The sequence below is a fragment of the Grampus griseus genome (assembly GCF_964374135.1).
Source record: "Grampus griseus genome assembly, chromosome: 1".
NCBI lineage: Eukaryota > Metazoa > Chordata > Mammalia > Artiodactyla > Delphinidae > Grampus > Grampus griseus.
The window spans coordinates 34,729,436-34,749,074 of NC_139017.1; the positions used below are offsets into that span (position 1 = coordinate 34,729,436).

Sequence of the window (19,639 nt, forward strand, 5' to 3'; positions counted from 1 at the left end):
CATTATCCTGTCCTCTGAAGTTCATGGATATTTACTTACACAAATGAAGAAAGGGTAGCAAAGCACTGAATAAAAATCAAATAAATTTCTTACTGCCATATAGGAAAATAAAGCCAAAAACAGATTTAAAAACAAAAGAAAGATAAATAAAAATATTTTAAAAGGCTGGAGATAAAAGCAAAATCTATACCTTACTTTACAATGATGTTTTAAAAGATGGTTACAAATATAATTGGTGGAATAATTAACGTTACTGAAAATCTGATCTAATAAGCAAATCAAAGGAAAGTTAAATTTTGTTGAAAATAATAAAAATGGGTAGAATAGCAGATAAGACCAGTCTAATAGTCCAGCTTTATCTCTAACCACTCTCCTCCTAGGTATTAAACACCATCCTTGCTGGACTTCTTTTAGTTCTTCACATATACCCCATACTCTCTTGTCAAACATGCACTCATTTACTAATTCAACAAAAACTGCTCAGCACCTACCTCGTGCTAAGCATCATGCTAGGTGATTGGATGAATGGTAAACATACACCCCTTGCTCTCAAGAAGCTCATATTCTAGTAAAAGAGACAGACATGCAATAGATAGCCACAAAAGTATTTAATACAGTCATGATAAGGAAAAGTGCCAATAAGAGAAAGTGCAGGGTACATGGGAATATGTAGTAAAATGTATTCTGGAAGGTTGAGAAAGCCTTTTTCTACGGAAATGACATTTAAATTGAGACCTAAAGGATGTGCAGTAGCTCTCTGAAACAACATGGTGTACACCAGGATATGGTATTAATGAGGAATAAAAGAGGGTACATGAAGGTGATAAGGGATAGGATTAGGCTAACTCTCAGAAGATTGTAATTAACAACTGGGTAGATAGTGGAGCCATTTACTGAAACAGAGAACTCTAGTATATAAACAAGTCAATGGATAAGATCATGAATTTAATTGTGGACATCTGAGTTGAAGTAATCAAGGGGTGATGAGTAATAGGCAGCTAGACATATAGGTCTGGGGCTCAGAACGGAAACGTGGGCTGTGGATACATATTTTAGATTATCAGTGTATATAACTGAAGTCACGGGAAGAGATCAGATAAATCACTTAGGGATATTATAGTGCAGAAAAAAGATAAGTTCCAAGCATTTAGAGGACAGAAGGATAAAAAAACTAGACAGACTGAAACCAGCAAAGTATTGTAACAGAAGACAATGAAAAAGAGTATTCCAAGGAGAGAGCTGTGAAATGCTACTGAGAGGTCAAACGAGATAGAAATATTTACTCTGACTTAGAACACTTTCCCCTCTTGGGCTGGTTAAATTTACACTCATCCTTCAGGTTTCATCTGGTTATTTCTTCCAGCCAGCACTGCCAGAATTCCTAACTCTGGCTTATGTACCCATCTTATATGCCTTCTGTACATACTCCTATCATAGCATTTATCATTTTGTGTTGTAATTGTAATAGCCTATTTACTTGTCCATATCTCCACCATAATTCAAACTTGTCAAATGTATGGAAGAAGCAAGACTGTGGGTCTGGTTCAAAACTGTATCTCCCTCAAATGCAGTATTTCTCGTATTTGTCTCCCATAGCTACTAGCATAGCACCTGGCAACAAGACTAGTACTCTGTAAATAGTTGCTGACATATATTTATTTAGTACCTATTAATTGCCAATCTCTGAGCTGGACGTAATGGAGGAAATAAGGCATTACTGTCAGATAAGAATCCAACCTTCAAAGAGCTTCTTTTCTGATTATATGCAGCTATATAAATGAACAAATAATAATAGTGTATTTCTTACCATGTCAGTAGTCATCACTTTTGCTACGATATGTGTTATAGTCTTTCCAAAGTCTCTTTTTCCTTTCCTACGCCTCAGAATTCTTGGAAAGAAAGGCCCATGAACTCTGAAGTTGAAAACATTTATTTATGATTAAAGTAACATGAAAAAGACAACATATACTTACTTAGAAAATTAAAACTTGGTACTAAGCATCTTTGAGAAATAGGTTTCACTAATTTTAAGCTTCTTGAGAGCAATGAGCAACTTGAGAGCAATGCAACAATTGAAATCTTTTAGATAACTGAGTGTTTAAAGCTTTGAATTCTAAATTCTTTTCATTTTAATGAAAATCTGCGTGCAACCCACTACAATCATCTCAACTTTTCAATACAGTAGAAATTTTCTTGATTGTACTTTCATAATCCACTGAATTGTAGACACTTGAAGCAGCGATAGGTTATGTCTGTGATACTGAGGTATAAGAATGTTTTGGGACATGCCTAATTTGAGATACTATGTTCATTTAACAGATTGTTTTTGTTTCAAAGGTTAAGTTCTCCATAGATATAGTTGGCTGCTGGCCTCCCAGCAGAACAATTATAGCTTCCCTCTTCATTGCTTCTTAACTGTTGGATGTTCAGCGCTCTTTCTCTTCTTTCTGCTTTTCTTTACAGTTCCTGTTTCCTATCAATCATGTAAATGTCATCAAAAGAAAGAAAGGAAAAAAAAAATTGAGTATAACTTTTACCGTTACTGTCAGCCAAAAGGGATACTCCTTTTTCAACATATTTACCAGTAGTCTCCTTCGGTGTAATCTTTTGGGTTCTCTGCAGCACTTTGATTATTGCCTGATGCTAATGGGATGCAGCATTAATACCAATATTTTTCAGCTTATATTTCAATTGTTAATATTTTTGTAAAGCTTAAAAATTCAGAAAACTGTTTCTAAGAATTTATGACACCAATTATTAAATTTTGAATTTTAAGATACTAGCAATGTCCTCCAAAGCAAAAGTTTCATTCAACATTTCAAAATCAAACCCATTCAGCATTTTTATACCTATTTAAGCAATTGGTTTTGATTTTGAGAGAAATACTCATACATTTTTTTCACTGTATAGCTAATTACTAGTTGCTCAAAGAGTAAAGTATCTTACATGCAGGAAATAAGTAGTTTCTCATACAATCCTAGTTTTGAAATTAAAGGTATATGTGATTTTTTAAATTATACCTTTATTAAGGTATAATTTACATCACAGACACTCATTTTAAATGAACCATTCTATGAGGTTTCACAAATGTAAACACCCATTTAACTCAATCATAATAATCAAGATATAGAACATTCCCATCATACTGATAAGTTCCTTCATGCATCTTTGCAGTCAATCCTCCACATCCACTCCCAGAAAACCACTGATCTGCTTTCTGTCATAGATTTCCCTTTCTTGGAAGTTTTTTTTTTGTTTTTTTTTTTTGAGGTACGGGGGCCTCTCACTCTTGTGGCCTCTCTCGTTGCGGAGCACAGGCTCCGGACGCACAGGCTCAGCGGCCATGGTTCACGGGCGCAGCCGCCCCGCGGCATGTGGGATCTTCCCGGACCGGGGCACGAACCCATGGCCCCTGCATCAGCAGGTGGACTCTCAGCCACTGCGCCACCAGGGAAGCCCCCTTTCTTGGAATTTTTAAATGGAATTTTAAAATGGAATATGCTATGTACTCTCTTGTGTCTGGCTTTTTTCAGTCAGACTATTTTGAGATCCATCATGTTATTTTGTGTATCAGCAATTTATTTCTTTATAGCGCAGAGCAGTATTTCATTATAGGATTTTCTATATACAAGCATGTCATCTGCAAGTACAGATAATTTTACTTTTCCCTTTCTGATCTGGATGACTTTTATTTCTTTTTCTTGCCTACTGCTCTGGCTAGTAACTCTAGTACAACTGAATACAAGAATGGACATACTTGTCTTGTTCCTGATCTTAGGCAGGGAAATATCCATTCTTTCATCAGTAAGTATGATGTTAATTATAGGTTTTTCATAGATGGTCTCAAACAGGTTGGGAAAGATCCATGCTATTCCAAGCTTTTTGAGAATTTTTGTTGTGAAAGAGTGTTGAATTTTGTCAAATGATTTTTCTATAACAATTGAGATGATAATATGGCTTTATTGTGTATTACATTGATTTATTTTCATATTTTAAACGAACCTTGCATTCCTGGGATAAACTCCACTTGTCATAATGTATGATCCTTTTTATATGTTGCTAGACTCAGTTTGTTAAAGTATTACTGAGGATTTTGCATCTATATTTATATGGGATAGTTTATGTAGTTTTCTTGTTATGTCTTTCTATAGTTTTAGTATCAGGGTGATTGATAGTGGCCTCATAGAATGAGTTGGGGAGGTGTTCCCTTCTCTTTTTATTTTCTGGAAGAGTTTGTAAAAAACAAAAATTGGTGTTAATTCTTTAAATGTTTGGTAGAATTCACCAGTGAAGATATCTGGTCCTTGGCTTTTCTTTGTGGATAGTTTTTAAATTTGCTAATTCAATCTCCCTACTTGCTATAGGTCCATTCAAATTTTCTGTTTCTGTTTGAGTCAGTTTTGGTAGATTGTGTCCATTTGATCTAGGTTATCTAATTTGTTGGCATATAATTGCTCATACTATTCCTTAATAATCCTTTTTATTTCTGTTCATATTTTCAACTTATTTGGGTAAATACCAACGGTTTGAATAAGTTTAGCTTTTAAGAAACTATCTAACCATCTTCAAAAGAGGCTGTACTACTCTGTATTCCCATAAATAATGAGAGTTCCTATTGCTCCACATCCTTGTCAGCAATAGGTATTGTCAGGTTTTTGCTTTGTTTTGTTTGTTTAGCCATTCTAATAGGTTATAATGAGATCTCATTTTAATTTGTAATTCCCTAATGACAAATGATGTTGAGCATCTTTTTTTTAATTTATTGATTTATTTATTTTTGGCTGTGTTGGGTCTTCATTGCTGCGTGTGGGCTTTCTCTAGTTGCAGCGAGCGGAGTCTACTCTTTGCTGCGGTGCGCGGGCCTCTCATGGTGGCTTCTCTTGTTGTGGAGCATGGGCTCTGGGCATGCAAGCTTCAGTAGTTGTGGCACGCGGGCTCAGTATTTGTGGCTCACAGGCTCTAGAGCGCAGGACCAGTAGTTGTGGCACACGAGCTTAGTTGCTCCATGGCATGTGGGATCTTCCCGGACCAGGGACTGAACCTGTGTCCCCTTCATTTGCAGGCATATTCTTAACCACTGCACCACCAGGGAAGTCCCTCAAGCATCTTTTTATATGCTTATTTACCATTTACCATCTATATATTTTCTTTGGTAAGGTGTCTGTTTAAGTCCTTTTCCCATTTTTAATTGGGTTATTTGCTACTTATGAATGAATTTTAAGAGATCTATCTATATCTATCTATCTATATATTAGATATGTCTCTTTTTTTTTTGGCCACACCACATGCCATGCAGGATCTTAGTTCCTGACCAGGTATTAAACTCGTGCCCACTGCAGTGGAAGCGCAGAGTCCTAACCACTGGACTGCCAGGGAATTCCCCTAGATACAAATCCTTTATAAGATATGTGTTTTGCAAATATTTTCTCCGAATCTATGGCTAATCTTTTCATTCCCTTAACAGTGTCTTTCACAGAGCAGAAGTTTTTCATTTTAATGAAGTCTAATTCATCATCTTTTTCTCTCATGGATCATACTTTTGGTGTTGTATATAAAAACTCATTGCCAAACCCAAAGTCACATAGATTTTCTTCTGTTTTATTCTAGAAGTCTTAGTTTGTTTACATTTAGGTCTACGGATCACTGTGAGTTAATTTTTTGTGAAAGGTGTAAGGTCTGTGTCTAAGTTCATGTTTTTACACAAGGACATTCAATTATTCTAACTCCATTTGTTGAAAAGAATATCCTTTCTCTATTTAATTTCCTTTGCCAAAAATCAGTCAACTATATTTGTGTAGATCCATTTATGGACTCTCTATTCTGTTCCATTGATCTATATGTCTATTCCTTCACCAATACCATGCTCCTCTGATTACTGTAGCTTTATAGTAAACCTTAAAATTGGGTAGTATGAGTACTCCCACTTTATTCTTCTTTGGTACTGTGTTGGCTATCTTAGGCTATTGCCTTTCCATACAAATTTTAGAAGTAGGTGGTATCTACAAAATAGCTTTCTGAGATTTTCATTAGGATTGCATTGAATCTATAGATCAAGTTGGAAAGAACTGACATCTTAACAACATTGAGTCTTCCAATCCGTGAACATGGACTATCTCTTCATTTATTTACATTCCCTTTTCTTTTCTGTCATCATAGTTTTATAATTTTTCACATATAGATCCTATACATATTTTGTTAGATTTATACCTAAGTATTTCATTTTTTTGGCTCTACTGTAAGTGGTATTTTTTAGAATTCTAAATTGTTCCTGGTTTATAAGGAAGCAATTGACTTTTTAACTGAGGTTTACTGATTTACAATATTATATTAGTTTCAGGTGTACAAAATGATTCAAAATTTTTATAGATTATAATTCACTTATAGTTATTATAAGATATTGGCTATATTCCCTGTGCTGTACAATATATCCTTGTAGCTTATTTATTTTATACATAGTAGTGTGTACTTTTTAATCCCCTACTCCTATCTTGTGTCTCCCCCTTTTCCTCTCCCCACTGGTAACCACTAGTTTGTTCTCTATATCTGTAGGTCTGTTTCTTTTTTGTTATAGTCACCAGTTTGTTTTATTTTTTATATTCCACACACAAGTGAATACAGACAGTATTTATTTTTCTCTGTCTGACTTATTTCACTAAGCATAATACCTCCAGGTCCATCCATATTGTTGCAAATTGCAAAATTTCATTCTTTATATGGCTGAGTACTATTCCATTGAATCTATATGGACTTAGGTTGCTTACATATCTTGGCTATTATAAATAATGTTGCTATGAACATTGGGGTGGAAGAAATTGACTTTTGAATATTAACCTTGCATCCTGTGAACTGGCTATACTCATTTTTTGTTCCAGGCTTTTTTGTTATTGTGGTGGTTATTTAGGATTCTCTATGTAGACAGTCATGTCATCTGTAAAGAGTTTTATTTATTCCTTCCCAGCCTGTATACCTTTCATTTCTATTTCTTGTACTATTGCACTATCTAAGACTTCTAGTATGATGGTGAATAGAAGTGATTAGAGAAAATATTCTTGCCTTATTCCTAGAGGGAAAGCATATAGTTTCTCACCAGTGAGTATGATGTTAGCTGTAGAGTTTTTGTAATGTTCTTTTTCAAGAAGAGGAATTCTCCTCTAGATCTATTATTATTATTGCTTGATCTATCAACTATTGAAAAAGGGATGCTGAAGTCTCCAACTATAATAGTGTATTTGTCTATTTGTCCTTGCATTTCTATCAGTTTTTGCCTCACATACTTTGATTCTCTGTTGTTGGGTGCATACACACATTAAGGATTGTCATGTCTTCTTGGAAAATCAAACCATTTATCATTATGCAATTCCTGATAATTTTACTGATTCTGAAAGCCTACTTTGTCTGAAATTAATATAGCTACTCCAGCTTTTTAATGGTTGTGTTAGCATGAAGTATCTTTCTCTAACCTTTTCCTTTGAACATTTCTAAGCCTTTATGTTTAAAGTGGGTTTCTTGTAGATGACATATGGTTGAATCTTGTCTTTTTATCCACTTTGACAATCTCTTATCTTTTGATTTATGTATTTAGATCATTCACATTTAAAGTAATTATTGAGGAACTTCCCTGGTGATCCAGTGGCTAAGACTCTGTGCTCCCAATGCCAGGGGCCTGGGTTCAATGCCAGGTCGGGGAACTAGATCCCACACGCTGCAACTAAGAGGTCGCATGCCGCAACTAAAGACCCCACGTGCCACAACTAAAAAGATCCCGCGTGCCACAACTAGGACGCAGCACAACCAAATAAATAAAAATTTTAAAAAATAAATTATTGATATCGTTAAATTAATATCTACTACACTTGCAACAGTTTTCTATTTGTTGTACCTCCTTTTTGTCTCCTCTAGTTTTAGCTGAGCATTTAGTAATTCCATTTTATCTTCCCTCTTAACATATCAATTATTTTAAAAAGTTTTTTTAGTGTTTGCCCTATAGATGGCAATATACATTTTAAACTAAGTCCACCATCAAATAACACTATACTACTTCATGTACAGTACAGGTACCTTTTAACAGAGTTTTCCCATTTCTCCCCTCCTATCCCTATGATATTACTGTCACTTATTTAACCAATCCATAAACAATTACCACCTAATACCATCATAACTACTATTACTTTAAATAGTTATCTTTTAGATTGATAGAGATCTATTGAGAATAAGAAAAAAAAAAGATTTTATCTTCATTTATTCCTCCTCCAAAGCTCTTCTTTTGTATAAGTAGATCTGAGTTTCTGACCTTTACTAATTTTTCTTCTCCCTGAAGAACTTCCGTTAGCCTTTCTTGCAAGGCCAATCTACTGGTGACAAATTCCTTTGGTTTTTGTTAGTTTGCTCTTCTTTTTTTTTTTTTTTTGGTCTAAGGAAGCTATTCCCCTTCACTTTTGAATGATAATTTCACTAGACATAGAATTCTAGGATGGTGGTTTTCTTTCAACACTGAATATTTCACTCTACTATCATCTTGTTTACATGATTTCTTATAAGGAGCCCACTGAATTTCTCATTCTTGTTCACCTATAGGTAGGGTTTCCTTACCCCCCTAGGCTTCTTTCAAGATTTTTTCTTTATCTTTGATTTTCTTCAGTTTAAATATAATATGCCTATTTATACAATTTTGGGGTATTTATCCTGCTTGGAGTTCTCTAAGCTTCCTGAATCTGTGGTTTGGTGTCTGCATTTAATTTGGAAAATCTTCACCATTATTATTATTTTTTTTTTTCCTGCGGTACGCGGGCCTCTCACTGTTGTGGCCTCTCCCGTTGTGGAGCACAGGCTCCGGACGCACAGGCTCAGCAGCCATGGCTCACGGGCCTAGCCGCTCCGTGGCATGTGGGATCTTCCCGGACCGCGGCACGAACCCGTGTCCCCTGCATCAGCAGGCGGACTCTCAACCACTGCACCAACAGGGAAGCCCTTTCACCATTATTAATTTAAATTTTTTTTCTGCTGCATTTCCTTTTTCTCTTCTGGTATTCCAATTACACATATGCTACATTCTTTGAAACTGTTCCACAGTTTTTGTATGTTTTGTTGTTTTTTCATTATTTTTTCTCTTTGCATTTCAGTTTGAGACAATGCAATTGACATATCTTCAAGCTTTCTGATTCTTTCCTCAGTTGTGTCCCATCTACTGGTGAGCCCTTCAAAGGTATTCTTCATTTCTATTTACAGTGTCTTTGATTTCTAGCATGATTTTTTAATTTGTTCTTACAGATTCCATCTTCTGCTTACATTAGCCATCTGTTCTTGCAGGTTGTGTACTTTTTCCCATTAAAGTCCTTAACGTATTAATCATAGCTTTTTTTTTTTTTTTTCTTTTTGGCTGTACTGCACGGCATGCAGGATCTTAGTTCCCTGACCAGGGATTGAACCTGTGCCCCCTGCAGTGGAAGCACGCAGTCCTAACCACTGGACTGCCACGGAAGTCCCAATCACAGCTATTTTAAATTTCCTGTTTGGTTAATTCCAAAATCATACTTGAGTCTGGTTCTGATGCTTGCTTTCCCTCTTCAGACTTAGTTTTTTCTTGCCTTTTAGCATATCTTATAATTTTTTGTTGAAACCCACGCATGATGTATTGGCTAATAGGAAGTGAGGGAGATAGGCTTTTAGTGTGAGGTTTTATATTAATCCAACCAGGAGGTAGCCTGTGTTTGTTGTAGCTTTAGGTGTCAGAGGCTTCAAATTGCTGTAGTTTCCATATTTCTGTCTCCTCTCCTTTCCATATTTCTGTCTCCTCTCCTTTCCATATTTCTGTCTCCTCCTCTTCCTTTAAAACTACTCTTGGAAGAGTCTGCGTCTTACAGGTCTTTTAACTATAATCCAGTTATTATACTGGAATCCTGTTGGTGTGGTTTTAAGTTTCGGCAGAGAGGAAATGTTCTATATTCTTATGATTGATTTTCAGAATTTTACTGAGTCTGTATCACCAAACTGTGACCTTCACAAGTGTTTCTTAGTCTGCTCTTTACCCAGACAAGAAGGCTAGATGGGGCTAGAGTCAGGGAAATGCTCTTCCTCTAGGTGGGAAAAAGCTCTGGTAAAGTCTTTTCCCCTGGAGAATAGATCTTTGTTATGGAAAATGCTCGGGGTATATTTCACAGTGGTTACTTTTCCCTTCACCCTGCCACAGTCATAATGGGATCTTTCTTGGCTCTTCACCTGAGAACCTAGTGAGACTCCTGGAGGTTAAACCCCACAAAGGTATGAGGTCTCCCTAAGAACTGCAGCTCCCCAGGAGTTTCTCTCATACTCGTTAACATTCAGCCTCCAGCAATCTATCAAAATTACCATTTAAGTCTTACAATTTATGGCTCTAGTGGATTCTGTTTGAGGTAAGCAGATCTTAGCTGTGACTCTTACCTTTCTCCAGATTTCAGGGTGGCAGTTTGTCCTGTGACCTCAGTTCTCTGATAGTTCCAAGAAAGTAATTTTCAAGTTTGTTCAGCTTTTTTCTTGTTGTAAGGATAGGACTGATAACTCACAAGCTCTTTGCATGTCAGAGCTGAATCTGGAAATCCTTGGTTCTATTTTATAGTTTTCATTTCTCTGTTGAGATTCTCTGTATACTTATGCTTTCCTTTAGTTCTCTGATATAGTTATAACAGCTGCTTTGAAGTCTTTGTCTGACAAATCTAACATCTGGGCCCACCCAAAATCAGATTCTATTAACTTCTTTTTTTCCTGAGGATAGATCTAAATTTCTGGTTTCTTTGCATACCTGTTAATTTTGGGTTGAACACTGGAGATTTTGGATAATATACTCTGGTAACTCTGTGTTATGTTCTTCTGAGGATTGTTAGTCCTGTATTTTAGCAGGCAGTTAACTTGCCTGGCCTCAAAATGCAAAATGTTTTCCTTGAGGTATGTAGCAGCTGACATCTCTGCTCAGTTCTCTCACCTTCCATGTTTCGCTCTTATACTTCCTTATTTAGCAGAGTTCCCAGATTTCTCTCCCCTGCCATTGCTAGCAAAGTTTAGTGGACAGCCAAGGATCTGAGCAGAGTTTATGCTCAAATTTTGGGTCTCACTCCTTTTGCAGCTCTCTCACTTTCAGACTATCCCAACTAAATTTCCAGCTGCTCTGCCAGCACTGTCCTTTGTCACCTTGAAACAGTAAGATGCCATTTTTTTTGTTGCCTGGGCTATGAGAACTGGTGATGACCCTCAGAACAGAATGCCACAAGTTCCCATTTCTTACCCATTCCAAGGATAAACTTTTCTTGTTCCTGATGCTTTTGGTCATTTCATAGTGCCTTAAAATATTTGAAGACTTTTAATATATTTTGCCAGATATTATAATTGTTACCTATGGAAAGGTTTGACCAATTAACTCACTCCACCACCCCTGGAATAAGATTCTCTGTGATTATAACTTTTAAGATGAGAGGACTCTGTGTTGCCCTATACCATTAGAATATAAAGTCTAGTAACGATAACTTGTATTAAAATTCAACTTTCACTGAATCTGGATTTCTAGATAAGTGGATTTCAAAAATCTTATCTATACTGATTCCCCAAAGTAATCCTAAGATTTTGTTACACAGGAATCCCACTAACAATGAAACATCAAAAATGGGCACTAGAATGAGATTATTAGTGATTTTTAAAAAGGGCAAACTTGGGGACTTCCCTGGTGGTGCAGTGGTTAAGACTCCACACTCCCAATGCAGGGGCCTGGGTTCAATCCCTGGTCAGGGAACTAGATCCCACATGCGCACCACAACTAAGAGTTCGCATGCCGCAACTAAGACCCGGCACAACCAAATAAATAAACAAATAAGAAATTTTTTTTTTTTTTTAAAGGTCAAACTTGAGGGCTTCCCTGGTGGCACAGTGGTTGAGAGTCTGCCTGCCGATGCAGGGGACACGGGTTCGTGCCCCGGTCCGGGAAGATCCCACATGCCGCGGAGCGGCTGGGCCCGTGAGCCATGGCTACTGAGCCTGTGCATCCAGAGCCTGTCCTGTGCTCTGCAACGGGAGAGGCCACAACAGTGAGAGGCCCGCATACCGCAAAAAATAAATAAATAAATAAAAATTTAAAAAGGTCAAACTTGAAAGAAAATAGAATAAGAAAATATTTAGGCTAATAATTAATTGTTAGACAAGTAAAATATGGCTTAGAATTCCTAAGGCAAAGAATGAGTAATGGTGGAACACAAAGGAAGGAGCTTAACAACTTAGTATGAAATAGCCAAAAGTCCTTTGGCTCCAGTCAAGATTTTCCATTAATTTTGGGGTCATGAGCAAGAATTCCTCTTTCCCCTCTATTTCAAACAAAGACAGAAATATATACTTTACTGCACAGTAATGTAAAAATATTTTAATACATTTTGAAGTATTCTGGAGAATGATGCCAGTTAAATCTGCATTATTTTATTTAACATCAAAAAAACAACTTATTTTGGTTAGAAAAGAAATTAGGCAGCCAAATTAGTCAACTCTCTCTCTACTTTTCATTTTATATGTGGATGATGTCTACTTACTCTTTTCTTATGCTTTGGCCAAAATTAAGAAGGTAAAGGAGAAAGGTAAGGAAAGGACTAGATTTATGCGATTTTTTTCATCAAAAAAACCCAAAACAATGATTTCAGTGAATTCAGCTAATATAAAAATAATTTTCCAATATTGGTAGTTGCACCTGTGCTTATAAATTGGACATCTACTTTTATAATCTATTTCAATTAGGGTAACATATATGACAAGTGATATGATAAAAGAATGACCATGCAATCTTTTTGTTTCCATTTAAAATAGAACAAATTATTACCTGAGGCGTAAATCTTCCCACATTTTCAATAATCCACAGAGCATTACTATCTCATAGTACTTTTTCCAGCATTCAACAGCCTCTGCTGCAGATGGATCTTCTTTAATATTGCTCTGATACTCAATGAGCTCGATTCGCTTGTTTTTATACTTCTCCAAAGTTTTTTTGAAACGTTGTGCAATAGGACCAGGTATTGTTCCATCTTGTATATCACACCACCTGAAAAGTGTGAGTATAGTTACAATGTTTATCTTACATAATGTGATGAATGCTTTTAACTATACTTACAAATTAATTCTTTCTTCAATCAAAGCAGTATAATTCTCACAACTTTCTTCATCATCCCAGTCCCTCCAAAGAAAGTCATAAAAAAACCTATGATAAATCAAATTGAGATGACAGTGATCAAAATCAGCCAGTACATGTTTAGAATTAAAAAGACATTCTGATGTCAGAAATCTTTATATGAAGCTTAATTGTTAAGAAAAATATTTCAAAATGATCTTTCAGTGAACTAATATTAAAAGTAAAACTTTATACATTAGATGATCTGCATTCTATTTCAAGTTACTACAGATAAGATAATGTTTCTTGAAGTGGGATTGTAAAATTCATGTTCCACATTTCATAGATTGTGGCTATGGCTTTGTTTACCAAAGAAATAATACTTGAGATATCATCATATTTTTATATTGGGGGAGCATTAGGAAAACAAAAACATGCCCCCAGTATTCTGTATTATGCTTACGTATAGCTTCTCTCAAATGATATCAACTTGTAAGAAGCAATCACAATGGGGATGAAGACATCAGGTATTTGTAATACCTTTAAATGTGAAAAATGAAATCTAATATATTTAAGATGCTTAAATATGAACAGAATTTAGTGGTTTTGTTTTTTGGATTTTGGGTTTTTTTGGCTGTGCCGTGCAGCTTCCCAGAACTTAGTTCCCCGACCAGGGATTGAACCTGGGCCCCAGCAATGAAAGTGCTGAGTCCTAACCACTGAACTGCCAGGGAATTCCCTAGAATTTAGCATTACTTATCTCTAGAACTGTTCAAAATTCAATTTTTGTAAAATGCAAGATCAAAAAACAGCAAACTTCCACAAGAGAGAATGTTTTAAGTAAAAGTTACAAGTATGTTCATTAAAAATAGAAAAATTGAATTCAGCAGTGAGTAAAAGTTAAATAAAGTGCCTATATGAACAAAACTTACATATTAAATCAACTTTTTGAATATGAGAATTGAACTTTCAGAAGAAATAACCTCTAATACCTTACAACTTCCAAGGCCAAAGCAATATCATGTGAATCAGAATCTTGTCCTTCAACAGGGTACACTTCCAAGAGAGGCACACTATGCTCTAGTTCTTCCAAAATCTCATCGACCAAATCCCTTGGAATATTTGCAATGTTAGAAGAAAAGGGCTCAGCAACAGAAACAGTAACTTTGAAACAAGATGATGAGCTTTGGCGTAGTTTACAAGTTACCTAAGATAAATATTATAAAATTTGTAATTATAAATGAAAGTAAACCACAAGAATTCTTTCTCAAATATGACCTACTTATAAAATTTCTTCTTTTAAATTTTTATGACTTCTCTAACAATCAACATACATAATAATAATAGATCAATATTGAATAAAATATAAACACAATTTTTCAAACTAATTCTTAAACAACATTAATTTTAAGGTTCATGAGAGGAATTCCCTATGTCCCACATCATTCTAAGTTTGAGTTGCCAGACTTTGGGATTTTATAAAATAGTAGTATTAAAAAAAGTTTTTGGACTAATTTTGCCATAAAAGTATGTTTTTAAAAATCCTACTATCTATATTACATTATTTTTAAAAGAAAGGCTAATACAGTACCAAAAAAAAGTAGAAAGGACATAATCAAAAAATGACATCCTAAAAAAAAAGGTAAAGTCCTTAGGTTGAATAAATTTAGCTTCATAAACTGCACACTATATTGTGCTTACTTGTCTCATTTCACCACAATAGAGTGATAACCTCCAGCACGTCTGAAAATCAGTGCTTGAGAACCACTGAGTTGACAGTAGCTTTAAAAATTAATAAATTATGCTAAGTATTAACACAAAATTTAAAATTACAGAAGTTGGTAAAAGGGTACAAACTTTCAGCTATAAGGTGAATAAGGTCTGAGGATCTAATGTATAGCATAGTGACTATAGTTGATAACACTGTAGTATATATTTGAAATTTCCTAAGATAGAACTTAAATCTTTTCACCAAATAAGGGGGGGGGGGTAAATATGTGAGGTGATGGATATGTTAATTAACTTAATGAAGGGAATCCTTTCACAATGTATATGGGTATATATATATATAAAATCATCATGTTATACACTCTATCCTACAATTTTGTTAGTTAAACCTCAATAAAGCTGAAAAAAATACACTTCCAATAATGAATTTTAAACATTTTCAAGTACATCTCCAATAAAATTATTTATTTTTAAGTAGATTTTATTTACCTAATGCTACTTATAGCAGCTTTATTCATAGCTGCCAAAACTTGGAAACAACCAAGATGCCCTTCAGTAGATGAATGGATAAATAAACTGTGGTACATCCAGGCAATGGAATATTATTCAGTGGTAAAAAGGAATGAGCCGTCAAGCCATGAAAGAACATGGAGGAACCTTAAATGCATATTACTAAGTGAAAGAAACCAACCTGAAAAGGCTATATACTATATGATATCCTTGAAAAGAGAAAATTTTTTCTACTCTTTTACTTAACTGATAGTGTGACTGGGTATAGAATTCTAGGTTAGGATATCACTTTTGTTGACAATATACTTACATAGCTTTTTAAAGTTAAGAACTTACTTTTGAGAAGTCCAATGCTATTCTGCCTCTTGATCATTTATATGAACTTATTGTTTTTCTCTCTGTAATCCTGCTCAACCTTCTCTTTGGCCCTCGTGTTCTCAAATTTCACTATGTGCTAGACAATCAGTGGGCCTTTTCAATTTAGAAATTCATGTCCTTTTGTTCTAGGAAACTTTCACAACTTGACAATTTTCTTTCCTCTGTCTGTTGTTCTTGTTTTCTCCTCTTCCTATTTCTCTCTCTCTCTCCTTCTCCTCTTCTTTTCTTCCCTCCCTCCCTCCTTCCTTTTCTCTCTCTAGAACATTTAATTGGATGTTGGACCCAATCCCCTAACTACTCTCCTCTATTTCCTTTCCATTTCTTAGTCCTTCAGCTCTACTTTATGGGAGATTTTACTCCACTTTATCTTCTAATGCTTCTAATCCTTCTATTCAGTTTTTCACTTGCTGTTGTATTTTTATTTTCCAAAAGCTCTCTTTCTTTCTTGGAATTTTCCCATCATACAGGATCCAGTTCTTGTTTCATGAATGCTTTAGCTTGTCTCTTCTTTCTGAGAATATTAATAGTTTTATATATATGTGTGTGTTTTTCTTCTCCCTGTCATCTGTTTCTTCCAAATGTCTCCTTTTCTGCTGTTTTAACCACTGTTTTGATATTTAAGTTTCCTCAAATGTCTGGTGACCCTTGGCTGTCTGCTCATATTTAAGAGTTGAGTACTATAAAGGTAATTGGAAGGTCTGTGTGGAACAAGTCTACTATGGATCCACTGTAAGATGTTCTGCCCAGGCTCTTTCCATGGGAACTTCATGTATCAGTATCTTTAGATCTTTTCTTTTGAACTGATCATAGAAGAATCTTTCAATTTTAATGCCTAGAGAGATATGCCTTAGCTGCCTGTGTTCTAGAAGGAGAATCAGGGTAGAGGACAGAGGATCCTAACATTCAGTACCAATGAAGTATCACAATCTTTTTTTCAGTGGGATACTCCCATCTTTAACCATGCTTCTCAAGCCAGCTTCTTAAATCTGTAGGTTTATGTCTTTTGCCAAATTTGGGGAATTTCAGCCATTATTTCTTTGAATATTTTTTTTCAGCCCAATCTTTTCTTCTAGGACTCTGAAGACATGAATTGTTATAGTCTAACATGGCCCTGAGGCTCCGTTTTTTATTTGTTTGCTTATTTTTTGGTTTTGGGGGTTTTTTTCATCTATTTTCTCTCAGGTGTTCAGTTAGGTCATTTCTATTATTCTACCTTCAAGTTTACTGATTGTTTCCTCTGTCTTCATTCTGTTGTTGAGCACATCCACTGAGTTTTTAATTGCAGTTACTATATATTTTTTAGTTTTAGTTCTAAAACTTTGTTTTGTTTTTTCTTTACATCATTTCATTTTCTTTATATCTTTCATTTACTTACTTTCTATTTCTTTGCTGAGACCTATTTTTTCATTTCACGTGTGTTCATAATTGCTCACTGATGCATTTTTATGATGGCTGCTTTAAAATCCTTATCAGATAATTCTAACATTTGTGTCATCTCAGTGTTGATGTCTATTGGTTTATCTCATTCAAGTTGAGATCTTCCTGGGTCTTAGAAGTGATTGAGAGTGATGACAAGTAATTTTCTATTGAAAACTGGACATTTTGTGTATTACATTGTGAGAGTATTGATTTTATTTAAATCTTTTATTTTATCAGTCCTCCTCTGACACCAATCCGGCATGGAAAAGGGGCTTTGTTACTGCCAGATGGGGATGGAAGTCCATATTCTCTGCTCAGCCTCTGTTGATCCTGGAGGATGAGGGGGTTGTTCATTACTGCTATTCAGGGGTGGGAGTTCAGGTTCTCTGTTAGGCCTCCACTGATACCACCCTGACTCAGAGAGAGGAGAGCACCTCATTACTGCTCCCTACGTTGTCTCCACTAACATCATGGGGGTGGTAGTGAAAGTTCTGATTCTCCACTAGACCTTTTCTGACACCATCCTTGCAGGGAGTGGAAGGAGTCCCTTTACCAGTGGGGGTGGTAGTCCGGGCTTCCCATGTAGTCTACACTGACATCATGGAAGGCAGGGAAAGTTCCTTATCACCCAGCTCCCCATTTTCTTCCCACTAGATCTTCTCTAACACCACTCTGGGAGTGGGGTTAGTGTGCCTTGTTACAACTTGGCAAGGGTGGAAGTGTAGGTTCTTCACTTTGTCTTTTCTTGCAAGATGGGAGTGAAGAGCAGCAGTTTTTTTTCTGTATTGTTTGGCTGTCCCTTTCCTAACTTTGACTAGAGAAAGCAGGCTTTTGAGCGGAATTTTTAATTTTTTTTCCTACACCTGTTGGTGTTTCCAGGTTTCCAGGTCCTCTAGTACACAGTCTAGGATATATGAAGCAAAGCCCAGGGAACTCATCATCATGTCATTCCTTGTGTCACAAGGTCCCTAGACAATCTGCCTCCTCTCCAACTTGCAGAGTCTTATGTTTATTTACACATATAATCCAGGGTTTTTAGCTGTACTTGATAGGAAGAATAGGGCAAAGTTTGTCTACTCCATCTTCCTGGAAGGGAAGTCTCTGTTTCTTAAATACCTTTCAAGCTATTCTTCTTGAATTCAAGCTCCATCTTCAAGCCAATTCAAGTTCTCAGTACAGTCAGTTCCTAAGCCTTTGGGGTTATGCAGTGTAAATCAAGTGTTTTGTTTTTTTCGGCTTTCCCTACTGTAAACAGAATTCAACTTTCTTAGCGCTACTAAGTCAGTTGTCATTTATTTATATGTTTTACACCTTCTAAATTGTGTTGCTATTGTCTCCTTTTCTATCTCTTGTCCTTGGGTACCTTTTAAAAAATCCCTTTGCTATCATTTTGGTGAAGGACTCTGGGGACAATACTATAAGAGAAGATACTACAAGTTTTCAGACAGGAAACAATGTATCAGCTGGACTTCCCTAGTGGCACAGTGGTTAAGAGTCTGCCTGCCAATGCAGGGGACACGGGTTCGAGTGCTGGTCCAGGAAGATCCCACATGCCACAGAGCACCTAAGCCCGCGAGCCACAACTGCTGAGCCCACGCACTGCAACTACTGAAGCTCACAAGCCCAGAGCCTATTGCTCCGCAACAAGAGAAGCCACTGCAATGAGAAGCCTGCGCACCATAACGAAGAGTAGCCCCTGCTCGCTGCAACTAGAGAAAGCCCATGCGCAGCAACGAAGGCTCAACACAGCCACAAAAATATATACATATATTTTATATCTATATCTATATCTATATCTATATATATATATATCATCAAAGAATCAGTGACACTGGATTCTCAACCAGCAACACTGGAAGTTTGAAGACAATGGAATAGAATTTTACAAATTCTGGGCATGAAATCAAACCTAGAATTTGTGTATCCAGTTAATCTGTCAAATAAACTTGAAGATCTGTAAAGATATTTTCAAGCACACAATATCACAAAAATTTTATCTACTTTGTGCCCTTACCCGTGAAGCTATTAGGATAAGATCCTTGGCCAAAATGAGAGAATAAACTAAGAAAAAAGCAATTTGGGGAAATAGGTTATTTACACAAGAGAATGATGAAAGAAATTTCTAGGATGATGATGGAGGGAGATCCCAAAAGCTGTCCAGCAGGTCTAGAGATCACCAAGTTTTAAAACAGGCTTTAAAACCAAGGAGCCTATTACTGGAGTTGGGAGTGTGTGGAAATAGCCGCGATGCAAGCTGTGAATGTTGAGCACAGCCCAAAGTTACTATTTCCTCTTTACAACTATGATATAGCAGAATCAGGTAAATAACCAATTTCCAGAATCCACTGAGAATTCCCTTCAACATCTGCAAATTAAAGATTCTCTAAGCCTTCATCAAGGGATATAAACAAAATTTTAAAGCATGTTGTCCAAGAAAGCTTACTGATGGTGACTAGACATGCTTTTTTTACAAAATTTTAAAAAATCAACCAAAAT

At 35.9% G+C, this 19,639-nt stretch overlaps 1 protein-coding gene across 2 annotated transcripts in view; it reads right to left on the reverse strand.

Moving 5' to 3' along the window:
- The window catches only part of SHCBP1L (SHC binding and spindle associated 1 like), a gene marked incomplete at both ends in the record, with an annotated part of 45,244 nt that overhangs the window by 20,602 nt on the left and 5,003 nt on the right, over positions 1–19,639 (reverse strand). For both annotated transcript variants that reach the window (XM_082663519.1, XM_082663518.1), the window contains 4 exons: positions 1,808–1,913; positions 12,824–13,042; positions 13,112–13,198; positions 14,101–14,315. In XM_082663519.1, coding sequence (XP_082519645.1) covers positions 1,808–1,913; positions 12,824–13,042; positions 13,112–13,198; positions 14,101–14,315 — 627 coding nt within the window. The remainder of the gene's footprint in view (positions 1–1,807; positions 1,914–12,823; positions 13,043–13,111; positions 13,199–14,100; positions 14,316–19,639) is intronic.